General features: G+C 43.1%; 1 protein-coding gene across 2 annotated transcripts in view; it reads right to left on the bottom strand.

Annotated features, from left to right (window-relative positions):
* Positions 1–12,512, bottom strand: part of MBOAT2 (membrane bound glycerophospholipid O-acyltransferase 2) — a 173,560-nt gene that overhangs the window by 11,098 nt on the left and 149,950 nt on the right. For both annotated transcript variants that reach the window (XM_006123617.4, XM_075923525.1), the window contains 4 exons: positions 11,439–11,542; positions 9,179–9,243; positions 6,576–6,708; positions 1,335–1,486 (listed from right to left, as the gene is read on the bottom strand). In XM_006123617.4, the coding sequence (XP_006123679.1) occupies positions 1,335–1,486; positions 6,576–6,708; positions 9,179–9,243; positions 11,439–11,542 (454 nt within the window). The remainder of the gene's footprint in view (positions 1–1,334; positions 1,487–6,575; positions 6,709–9,178; positions 9,244–11,438; positions 11,543–12,512) is intronic.

The raw sequence follows: 12,512 nt of genomic DNA, 5'->3' as shown, positions 1-12,512 counted from the left end.
GTGGCCTGATAACTTTCTTGGGGTAGAAGGTTCAAAAGGCTTTCCTGGGTGCAAGAACTACAGGTAGTATTTGGAGCATCCTTAAGCATGGGCAGCAGGTATAATAGACAAGGTAAGACAATACCTTCCCAAACAGCTAGGCATGGCCCTGTCCACACTCCTCCTCCAGAACTCCTACTGTTTCACCAGGGCTTCCGCCAGGAGCTGTGCTGAAGCAGTAGGCATTCTGGGGAAAGAGCGTTGTTGCCCACAGGCTTCAACCATGCTGAGGCTGCACATGCTGGAGCAATGCACCCTTCCTGTGGTACTCAGAAATCAGGGAGGCTCGGGCATATGCTACTCGCCCTCCACACACTTCAGGGCTGGGGAGGCTCAGGATGCATGCCACCTGCCCTCCCTATGGTACTCCAAGTTCAAGGAGGCTCCTGTGTAGGGGCTGAAGGCTTGACCCTGTAGTGATGGGGAGCTTGGCTCCTGCAGGGGAACGGGCCTCACGCAGAAAAAAAAAAGGGTTGGGCTTGCCTCCTGCAGCCCTACATTTACCCGCTGCCAATGTCCTCAAGGCAGCCAACTGCATAGAAGATGCTTAGATTGACATTCATATTGTATTAGTTTGGGTTGCAAATCCCACACCCAAAAATTGAAGTGTTTTTGGATGCTAACTTGGGTTTACATGCTGTACCAAAGACAGGGTAGAGACTAAACCTGTTCATATCCTCCATGTTTACTAGCTTTAATTATAGAAAATCCAACACTGGAATTTGAGATCTATCCAAATGTACTGTAAATATACCTTGCTGCCAGATTATATACTGAATACAATTACATATACAATCATTAAATATGTATATGTATAAACAGTATAATATGTTAAACATCTGTGACACTTTAAAACTGTGAACAAATAATGCAAATAAAAAAAAAGTTTTCCTGCTACATTTAAAAGCCTTCTATGAGGAACACTCTCTTTTAAGAAATATATACTTATTTACCCTTTTATGGATGGTTAGTCATGAGAGTTACTTCAATCAGTGGACACTTATTCTTGCTGCTCTGTGCCACTTTACCCATTTTCTAATTGTAGATGTGTGCTTTGAATTGCTCTTATTCCAGGAAATTCAATATTGTGCTTGTGTTCTGTGTGCTTAAGGAACTAAGAAAATGTTTTTTTTTTTTTAAATTTTCCAAACCTGATGACAGCTCATTTAGCTGGCAAGGTAATAATCCAAATACTAAATTTCTGTTCCCCACACAAAGGATATCTCCTGCCACAAGAATAATTTAACTTGCCTCTGAGCCCAGTGATTTGTAAAAAACCCAGAAAGTATACTTACCTGTAAAATATGAAAGAGGGTTTTACGGAAAGCAGCACAAATGGCACAACTGTGTAACTTATTGCTACTTGAGTTGCTATCCATGTGATGACATCATAACATATTTTAACAGGGAGAGGCTCAATAAAGTAGTGTCTAATGTTGTTTCTCATCTAAAAAAAAGGAGATAACAGTAAACAGTATTAGTAACTAAAACGTTATTGAGAGCTAGTTTTATTGTATTTTTTTTGCTCCGTTGTCATGAAAGCCCTCTGGCACTAAAGAGTTCATCTTATTTCCAGCGTCTTTTCTTTTTGTACTTTATCCTCAAGGACACTTGTTGAGGGGAAGAGTTTCTCATACTTTCTGATGAGACAAGGAACCAATTGGAAACAAGATTCCAATGCCAGTGTATATATAAGCCAAAGGATTCATCCAAGAACACTGCAGTTGGTACATGTGTATCTGAACCATACCCAGCATCCATTGGTCTAGGGTAGTGTTTCTCAAAGTGGGCTGCGGGCTCGCTTTGGGAAAATACTAGCAGGCATGCGCCACTTTGTTTACCTAAAGAGTGTGTAGCCATTGAGCCTTGCAGCTCCCATTGGCACCAGTTCACCATTTCCAGCTAAGGAAAACCACAGGAATGGCAGTCCCAGCATCCATGAAACCAACCCCCAAATGGGATTAGAACCCCAAATAAACCATTCAGGCAAGTCCCTTTAACAATGAAAAGAGGAAATTATTTGGTCAGAACCTACTAGTTGGGATGGTCACATGTCTTCCCAAGACCAACTACTGCTTAGACCAGGGCTACTCAACTTAGGAAGCCCTGCGGGCCACAATGATACTCACAGAACATGCCGAGGGCCGCAACTTAAATGTGGTTGCATAGATATGCAACAATATATGCAGATAGATTCTTTCATACTGACAGGCTTGAATACAAAGATTAAGTTGCAGCGCTGGACCCAATATGGCCAGTGTGAGCCAGTCAGCACCTCTCAAGTTCTGCCCACAAAGCTAAGTAAGTAGCCAGTACTTCCCACAATGCCCCGGCACTCATGGCACCTCCTCCCTGGGGGCTAGAAACACCCACACCCTGTACCCATCTGTTCCAGCCAAAGTGTTCACTTGCGTTTTTCAATGCTCATCCCGCCTGGAAGACATCTCGCCGTTGTGAAGCATGTTCCCAGTGGAGACCATATTCAAAGGATCCCGCCCACGAGCTGTGTATTGAGCCCCACATAAACCCAAACTGCATCACGGGCCACAGACAAATGGGCCATGGGTTGCATGTTGAGTAGCCCTGGCTTAGACTTTAAGGTCAAAGGAAGCTGTTTACAGGTGATCACTCAGACATTGAGGTATCTGAGCACTTAAAACACCCTTGATGGCTTTCATTTGCACATTTAAAATCATAAGCTATTCCCTACCCCAGATCTCTAACTTTACATACAAGAACGATACATACACTGAATTAAGATACACAAATCCAGCAGATTGTGACATTAAAATTGATAGGCTACATGAGGTATTTAAACAGGTAATCATCAAGTGATCCATTCCCCGTTGCCCATTCCCAGCTTCTGACAAACAGAGGCTCAGGACACCATCCCTGCCCATCTTAGCTAATGGCCATTGAGGGACCTCTCTTCCATGAATTAATCTAGCCCTTTTTTGAACCTTGTTATAGTCTTTGCCTTCATTACAGAATCAAACATATCTGAAACACAGATGAAATATGATAGTGAGGGATTCTGCACTGGAGACTGGAGCATTGCAATTCATGCCAAGGTATTGTTCATGGGCTCTATCTTTTGTATCAGCCTGGCTGCAAAGTGGGAAGATTCACTCCTCTAGTGGTAGGAAAGGGGAAGGGAATTTATGTCTAATTACTGCTCCTTCAGGGACTTCTGACTTGTTAGGAAAGGGATCATAGCTATAAAATGGGACTGTGCTAGCCCCTTTGTCAAATGCTTTGAGATCTATGGAAGAAAGTATTTCATGCTTTATTAGTAATAGGAGTCTGATAAACCTGAAGCTCCAGCTCTTACTAGCAGTTGGAAATGCAGTCTTCTGTTCCATCTCTCTCTTCCTTTCATAGACTCACATATCTCTCCAGGCTCAGCCTTCATTTTGGGATCCTTTTCCTCCTGGATTAACTTTAGTACCTACTTTCGTTTCCTTTAATAACTTTTCCAAACAGCAATGTGACACTGACAAATTTTTGACAGGGTTACTTCTTTAGTTTCTGGGCTAATTTTTATGGATCCACAGGGTTCTGAAGCAGTGAAACTGAGCAGACTCTTAATAATTTCACTCTGCTGTTTCTTGGCAGAACTCTTGAGCAGCAAATGTACTACAGACGTTTGCTGGTATAACCCATGCACCTACTGGGTGTGGTGTACTGTCCTATGCAGTGGCACTCAGAGTATGTCTATACTACAGAGTTTTGTCAGAAAAACAGCCATTTTAATTACAAATCTTGAAGAACATCCACACTGCAATTGTGTTCTTCCGCAAGAAAATTAAAAAAAGCAGAGGTTTTTTTCTGGCATTGGTAATCCCCATTCTACGAGGAAGGAGCCTTTTTGCGAAAGAGCTCTTTCGCAAAAAGACGTGTGTGGATGGGAGAGAGGGAGTTATTTTGGAAGAAGAAGAAAGAGAAAAAAGCACAAGTGCCCTGGTGGCCATTCTGTCCATAGCAATCACAGCTTACACGCGAGAGAGCGTCCATTCAGCCTGGACACACTCTTTCAAAAAAGGAGATCGCTTTTTTGATGCACTTTTGCAGTGTGGACACTCTCTTTTGGAAGAAGTTTTTTCGGAAGATCTCTTCCGAAAAAAGCTTCTTCTGAAATAACCCTGTAGTCTAGATGTAGCTTTAGAGAATGAGTTTGCTCTACAGCCTTAGGTCAAGCGGTAGAGGTTTATGCACTAAGCTCCAGAGGTCCCAGGTTTGGTTCCACATGTCAGTGTTACACTTGCTGAGGAGAACACTGCTTTATTTTAACACGTTTACAAAAGTACAAATTATGATTATTAAATTCCAAAAAAAATTGTTAGCTTAGGCCTCCAAGCCTAAGGAAAGCTTCCTCCTCCTAACTGGCAAATAAGTGAGGGTATGTCTACAATACAAAGTTAATTCGAACTAACAGACATTAGTTCGAATTAACTTTGATAGGCGCTACACATACAAACCGCTAGTTCGAACTTAATTTGAACTAGCGGAGCGCTTAATTCGAACTAGGTAAACCTCATTCTAGGAGGACTAACGCCTAGTTCGAATAAAGCAGTTCGAATTAAGGGCCACTTAATTTGAACTAGTGGGAGGCTAGCCCTCTCCAGCTTTCCCTGGTGGCCACTCTGGGCACCACCAGGGAAACTCGTCTTCCCCCCCCTCCCGGCCCCGGAGCCCTTAAAGGGGCAAGGGCTGGCTACAGTGCCCGTGCCAGGTGCAAGCCTGCCAGCACACAGCCAGCAGACCCTGCACCTGGCACGGCTCGAGCCAGCTACCCGCTGCCACCCAGCCCTCCGCCTCTTCCGGGGATCAGGCTGGCGGCTCCCGGGAGCCTGCCCGGGTCCACAAGAGGCGGGCGCCCACCTGGTCTAGTGCGGAGATCATGGACCTCATCCACGACCTCCGCACTAGGCACAGGAAAGTGGCCGTCTAGGGCAGGATAGCTGCCAGCCTGGCCACCCAGGAGCAGGTTTGCATGAAAATCAGGGTGGTCCACTGAGACCCCCGACCCTGAGCCCTGAGCTTAGAATGGCCGTACTGGGTCAGACCAAAGGTCCATCTAGCCCAGTAGCCTGTCTGCTGACAGTGGCCAACACTAGGGACCCTGGAGGGGATGGACCAAAGACAACGACCAAGCCATTTGTCTCGTGCCATCCATCTCCAGCCTTCCACAAACAGAGGTCAGAGACACAATTCCTACTCCCTGGCTAATAGCACTCCATGGACCCAACCTCCATGACTTTATCTAACTTCTCTTTAAACTCTGTTCTAGTTCTAGCCTTCACAGCCTCCTGCAGCAAGGAGTTCCACAGGTTGATTATTTGCTTTGTGAAGAAGAACTTTCTGTTATTAGTTTGAAGCCTGCTACCCCTTAATTTCATTTGGTGTCCTCTAGTCCTTCTATTATGGGAACTAATGAAGAACTTTTCTTGATGCACCCTCTCCACACCACTCATGCTTTTATAGACCTCTATCGTATCCCCCCTCCATCTCCTCTTTTCTAAGCTGAAAAGTCCCAGTCTCTTTAGCCTCTCTTCATATGGGACCTGTTCCAAACCCCTGATCATTTTAGTTGCCCTCCCCTCTCCCACCCTCTCTCTTCCCCTCTCCCACCTCCTTTTCCCAGTCTCCCCGAGTTTTGTTCAATAAAGAGAGTTTCTATTTTTGAACACACGTGTCCTTTATTTTGTACATCAGGAAGGGGGGCGTAAGTGGAAGGAGGTGAGGGAGGAATGGGGCATAAGCCCCCGATGGGGAGGACTGGGGTGGCTCTGCGGGCTCCTCGAGGTGGAAGCTTTCCTGCAGCCCCCCGATTGACACCCACCCCCGGATGGCAGCCTGTGGCAAGTGCAGCCGGGCTGATGGCCGAGTGCTGTGATGTGCCGAGTGTGGGCACTCAGGACACTCCAAGCCAGGACTGCTTTGCAAGCGGGGAACCCCTGAGAACTGTCTGCCCGGGGTGGGGGTCGGGTCCCTTTCAGCACAGCCCTCGGCTAGCCTGAGACAGCAGCTCCACTCTCTAAGTCCTTATTTGATGCCCTGCCGGCACTGCTTCCGGCCATCCTTAACTCAATGTGGACATGCTAGTTCGAATTAGCAAAATGCTAATTCGAACTAGTTTTAGGTCTAGATACACTAATTCGAATTAGCTTAGTTCGAATTAAGTTAGTTCGAATTAGTGCTGTAGTGTAGACATACCCTGACTTCTTAAAATCACTTTTAACCTCATCTGTTCACATCACAGTAATTATCGTATGAGACAGTGCAGCTTGAACACTTCACATGTAAGATGTGCTACAAATGCAAAAACAACAACATAAACATTCCTCTTATGTCCTTCCTCTGATCTTCTCCCATCATCTCTCCCACTGCTATTTATCTGAAATACAGATTCTACTGTTTGGGACCAAGATTGTGTCTGACTTTCCCTAGTTATGCACACACCTTTGGGCACTGTAGCATGAATAGTCCCTTTGCTTTTATAAAACTACTTATTAAAATATTTGGTTGGTACTTACAGCTCGTGCTGCTAGAGTCATTAGTACTCCTGTTAAAAATGTTAAATAGTATCCTGGATATACACCATGCCAAATGGCTGAAAGGATGAAAGTCTGTATTGTAGGACTGAAGGAAGCTCGCTCGTAACATACTCTGACAAACAAAGCAAATGTATTAAACACAAAGAGTATAAAGAAGAAAAAAATGATCAATAATAGTGCCAATAACCATTTAAAACTGAGCAAGTAATGGATTTAATAGCAGTTGCTATCTCAATATATAATTCTATTGAACCTTGGACTTAAGTATTTACATATTATGATTTACAGAATATACTATAACTTTACTAACAGCTTTGATATCAGATCTCAGTGTTACCATATATGCTCTTTCACAATGGCATGGCAACACTCCTGAAAGGCAGGACTCTATTGAATTTTTGAGGTTTCAAAAAGTATGTTCACATCCCATGCTGGGATGAAAATTTTCAAGAACCAAAAATCTGAACCAATTCAGACAAGAACAAATGAAATGATTCATTTAAATACTTTCAAAACGTTTAGTTTAAATACTGACCTTTAGTTTGTTAAGCTTTTTTTCTCTACTATAAATTAACTTAATTTTGAAATGAAGTCATTATGACCACCAAACTACAGCTTTCACAGAAAACGCACTTCTCAAAGATTTCATTTTTTTTTTAAATAGGAAATGTATTAAAACCAACTCTTCACAGCAAGCAGTTCTGGTTTTGACAAACTGGCATTTTCTGATAAAAAAAGGTCTAAATGAAAAATTCCCTACCCAGCTGTACTGGGGAGTAGATCTCTACATCTCAGCTACATGTGCAACTGCAATGTCATACTGACTTCTCTGGCAATAAATTCTATGATATCATGAATCTCGCTTGCAAATAGGTTTTTATATTAGCAAACAGAATTTGATCATCCTAGCAATAAAATTTAAATTATTAAAACTTAGTTTCTGCTTTATTGGGTTGGAACATACGTTTGAGGGAGTTTGATAAGACAAAGCAACTACAAAGTCATAGAGCTCCTAGTAGTATGTATGCATTCCCTAATCATTGAACTAGATCTGGTAACATACTAAGACTAAGGGTACGTCTAGACTACATGCCTCTGTCGCCAGAGGCATGTAGATTAGGCTACCAGACATAGGAAAATGAAGCGGCGATTTCAATAATCGCCGCTTCATTTAAATTTACATGGCTGCCGCGCTGAGCCGACAAACAGCTGATCAGATCTCATCCTGGGATGAGGTTTACCTGGGTGGTCGACAAATACCTTTGATGTCGACACCCACGCATCCAGACTATCGCGCTGAGCCGACAAACAGCTGATCAGCTGTTTGTCGGCTCAGCCCGGCAGCCATGTAAATTTAAATGAAGCGGCGATTATTTAAATCGCTGCTTCATTTTCCTAGGTCTGGTAGCCTAATCTACATGCCTCTGGCGACATGCCTCTGATGTACCCTAATATTTGCACTAAGACCAAGTAACAATCTGCTCTACAAACTTTATTTCACATCTCCATCATACCCCGGGAAAGAAACTGTTAATTCAAGAAGCCAATCCAGCAAAATACATATGAATCAACTGCAGGTTGCTTATTGTCTTTACTCAAGTTGTCTATTAAAAGATGCTAGTAATCTTTTGCATAGTGCCAAAATTCAGAAAAGACATTTTCAAAACCAGAAGTTACTTCATAGAATAGGAATCTTTTATGAATTTGTTTTTCCTGACCTGATTACCAATATCCTACTTTCTGGATCTATGACTTCTGTAGTTCAAAGTGTTTAGTAAAGGCATGTGTAAGGCTCCAAAATGGAGTCTATCCAGACTCTTAATAAAGTTAATCTCCTGAGGAGAAAATGGACCTCTCTCAATGTAACTGTCAAGAAGGATAATCATTTTCTACTTTTTGTTCATCTAACTGAAGCATAATGTTTCATTTGGCTCTATATTGATCCACCCTCACAAACACTGGGGTGGGGGAACAGCAGAGAAACATAAGCCCATGGGAACTCTGGCTATGCCAGGGAACAATGAATCTGTAATTTACATGAGAGAAGTGAAGAAGATAATGTGCACAAAGCATACTCTCCCAATAGCACTCCTATGTGGTTCAGAGCTTGCAGCCTAGTCTCTAGGAATGCAGAGTATGTAGATGGTTCCCATTCATAATACTGTGTGACTGGGTAGTTAAAGAAGTTTATAGGGTCCTCTGTAGGCAAGCAACCAGAAGCAGATTTGGGACTTATGAGATTTCTCAGTTACTCTGAGAAACATGCTACTTGTGAGGATGAGAATGCTTCACCATGAAGGAACACACTTTTAGGTCCACACAAGTAGGACAGCATACTATTGTGAAGATGGCTAGCAGTTTCTATTGCAATAATATCCCAGTTTAGCATCTAAACAGTGAGATCAATAACTCAAAGGTTTATCAAAATATTATTCAAGATAGATAATGATATAATTAAGTGTATCATCGACTATGCAGCTGTATTGGTTTAGGATCTCTAATAACAAGTATTTGGAGATTATTTTAAAGATAAATAAAAGAAACTCCAAGGTAGAAATCTTTCTTTTAAAGATACACAGTACCTTTTAAGCCAAAGAGCTGTTTGAATATTCCAGTTATCAAGAAACATCTTGAAACTTGTTGAGAACTGTAAAACAAAAAAAATTAATTATTTCACCAAAATGTGAAGGTGCCATATGAAAAAGTCATGCTGTATTTCAGAATAGCATGATATACAAATGAAGCATTCTTTGGGGATAAGATGAATAAAGAAAGCAGGAATTTATTCAATCTCTCTATTATGAGCCTACTTTTATTCCTTAACTTGTAACTCTACATTTAGAGAAAGGTAGGTAAACTATGGCCTATGGGCTGCATCCAGCCTATCGGACCCTTTTAATCAGGTCCCAGAGTTCACGCTGAGGTGCGGCAGGGCTGGATTGAGGCATGAGCGAGCCGGGCAGCTGCCCAGGGCGCCAACTGATGGGGGGCACCTGATGGCAGCTGTAAGGGGCGCACGGCGTCCCTTATAGCTGCCATCAGGCATCGTGCGCCCAGCTCCCGCAGCACCGGCCTGCCCCATCACCGCAGCACCAGCCAGCAGCGCCCTTGCCTCCACGGACGTGCTGGAATGAGGTTTAACAGCTAATTCAAACTAAGGGCTTTACTTCGAACTCCCATTCCACTGTCGCGTGTAGATGCAGGCAGTTATTCTGGGCTAGTCAATTTCCAAAATGACGACCTCCCGGGAACATGCTAATGAAGCGCTGGATATTTAAATCTCGCACTTCATTTGCAATTTTGATCGCCCTCATTAGCCTCCCTAGTTTGAACTAGGGAGCTAGTGTAGACATACCCATACAAAGGCAGCAAGGGGTACCTGTAATCGACATGATTATCCGGTAAGCCTGGGCTTATCAATTAAACTGTGTAGTTGTCTACACCTTGACATCTCTACTCTGCATGCTGCCCCCACACCAAGTATCAGCTCTGCAGCTCCCACTGGCCAGGAATTGTGGCCAGTGAGAGCTGGGGAGAGCTGCATGCTCCCTCTGTGTAATTTCCAGAGGGGGGACAGGCTGCTGCTTCCAGTAGCCACTTCAGTAAGTGCCATCCAGACCCTGAACCCCTTTCCCAAGTAGTGATCTCCCTTGTGCCCTCCAAACCCTTTAATCGTAATCCATCATGCCCTCTTGAACTCCAAGCCCATTAATCCTCAGCCCCACCTTAGCCTCTGCATCGCAAGACAGAGCCTCACCTCTCCTAGTATCCCAACTCCCTGAATCTCTCCATTCTGTACCCCAAACCCCAGAGCCTGCACCCTCCAGAGGAGTCCTCACCCCATGGCACCCCAATTCCCTATCGGAGCCAAGAGCCCCCCTCCTAAAACCTTCGGTCCAAGACCTGGGAAGTAAGCAACTAGTCAACTAGCTGATAAGCAAATGCTTATCAGGTAGTTGAGTAGGAAATCGACGAGTCCCTTCCCCCCTTTCTGCCTCTATCAGAGAGAGGCAGCAAGAGGGGGGAGCACGAGCCGGTGCTAAATGGAGCCATCTTAAAAACTGGCTCCTCCCAGCACCGTCTCCATGAGGGCAGGGGAGGCGGTTGCAAGCTGTGATTGAAACATTCTCTGCTTGTGCCAGTCCCACCGCTGTGCCTCTCCCTATGAAACGTAGTAGAGTCAACCCTGACTCTTGTACATTTCAAAGGAAGAGGCACAGAGGGGAACCTGTGCCAGCAGGGATTGCTTTGGTCCCCACTGGCACATATTCTTGCCACATCTCTCCCTTTGAAATATACAGGATCCACAGGTAGCTCTTATACATTTCAAAAGGAGAGGTACAGCAGGATAGAGAGCATCCCCTTTATCGAGTAGTCAATGGAAATTCCATAGACTACTCAATTAGCTGATTAATCGCAATTTAACATCCCTATCCAAGACTAGCATACCCTCCTGCACCCTGAACTCCTCATTTCTGGATCCACCCCACAGCCCATGCTCCCAGCCAGAGCTCCCACCCCTCCTCGCCACACCACAACCCTCAACTTGGTGAGCATTTATGGCACTCTATATAATTTCCATAACAAGATGTGGACCTCAGGCCAAAAAGTTTGCCCACCCCTGATTTAGAGTATTCATAATCACAAAGAAAACCCACAAACTAATAGGCTTGCAGAAGATATAAAAAATGTGTGTGATTTGATACTCCTTCCTCCAAGCCAGATTATGCCATCTCTTTTTGTGACACCTTTGCAAACATGAGAATAAAAAAAAGTAAAACAATTTAATTCCCTTTAAATTTTCAACTTGAGCACAATTGTTTGAAAGAGCCATGAACAAACCTCTATATGCTGGATTTTCAGATTTGATACTAAATCCCAGCGTGCTGCTCCATTTTTATCATATCCTCTAAAACCAAACCCTGCTGCATTATTAATTGCATCTGCTGCAATGAAACAAAAGGAAAACAATTGATATAGTTAGCTATAAATTGCCTACACTATCAGTATTGTGCATCATATAACATGTACTTTGTACACGTGATTTGCTGTATTTTAATGTAGTTTTTGGCTGTATATTTAAATTTTAGAAGCACCTACGGTTCCTGGAAAGGCACTTAACTATCAAGAGAAAAGAATAAGACGAACATGGATATATGTTTGCAAACCAAGTTATTTTGAATCTTTAACAATATTTTTATATAAAAAGAAAAGCAAACAAGAATACAATATACCATCAGTTTCACAGGGATAGTCATATTCTCTCAACACAATCCTTTAATTTCTGTTTGGTCTTCTCTTTCTAACTGGGAGAGGGAACCTTTGCCTTCCAATATGCTTGTTCCATCTAACTGACAGAGGAGTCCATTCAAACTGTCTGGGATGCATGGTATTAACTACCACCCAAAGAGAGGAGAAAAATTGGGATCTATTTTGAATATAAACTGAACTCAATTTAATATTACAAAGCATGGGTCTTATCAGCTAGGTGCAGTGGTTTGAGAAAGTGTCTCAATGTTCAGGCACCTTTCTTAACGTACAAGGACTACACAAACTGAATATGTAAACATAAAAGTAAAATGGTTTCACTGCATGATATTTCAAATAGCATACCAAAGTGTGATACTCTAAATATGTGCTTGTTAAAATCAATGGGGGAAAAAAACATATAATGAGTAAGACTTGATTTTTAATATATACTCAACATTTCTTCTAACAGCACAAATCCTGATATCAGGATAACCCATAGTTCCTTTCTGATGATTCAGGGCTCCCCTAAGAAAACAGAAAGTAAGGAAAGCAAAAGTGGCTGTGAAGAAGCAATGTGACACAGGTATTCCTACAGATCTGGCACATCTGAGCTGGATTTGAGGATGAACTCTAACAGCCTAGAAAATGACTCATGTAGCCAGTGTA

Source organism: Pelodiscus sinensis, chromosome 3 (genome assembly GCF_049634645.1).
Source record: "Pelodiscus sinensis isolate JC-2024 chromosome 3, ASM4963464v1, whole genome shotgun sequence".
Lineage (NCBI taxonomy): Eukaryota > Metazoa > Chordata > Testudines > Trionychidae > Pelodiscus > Pelodiscus sinensis.
This window is presented reverse-complemented; position numbering and strand designations above follow the sequence as displayed.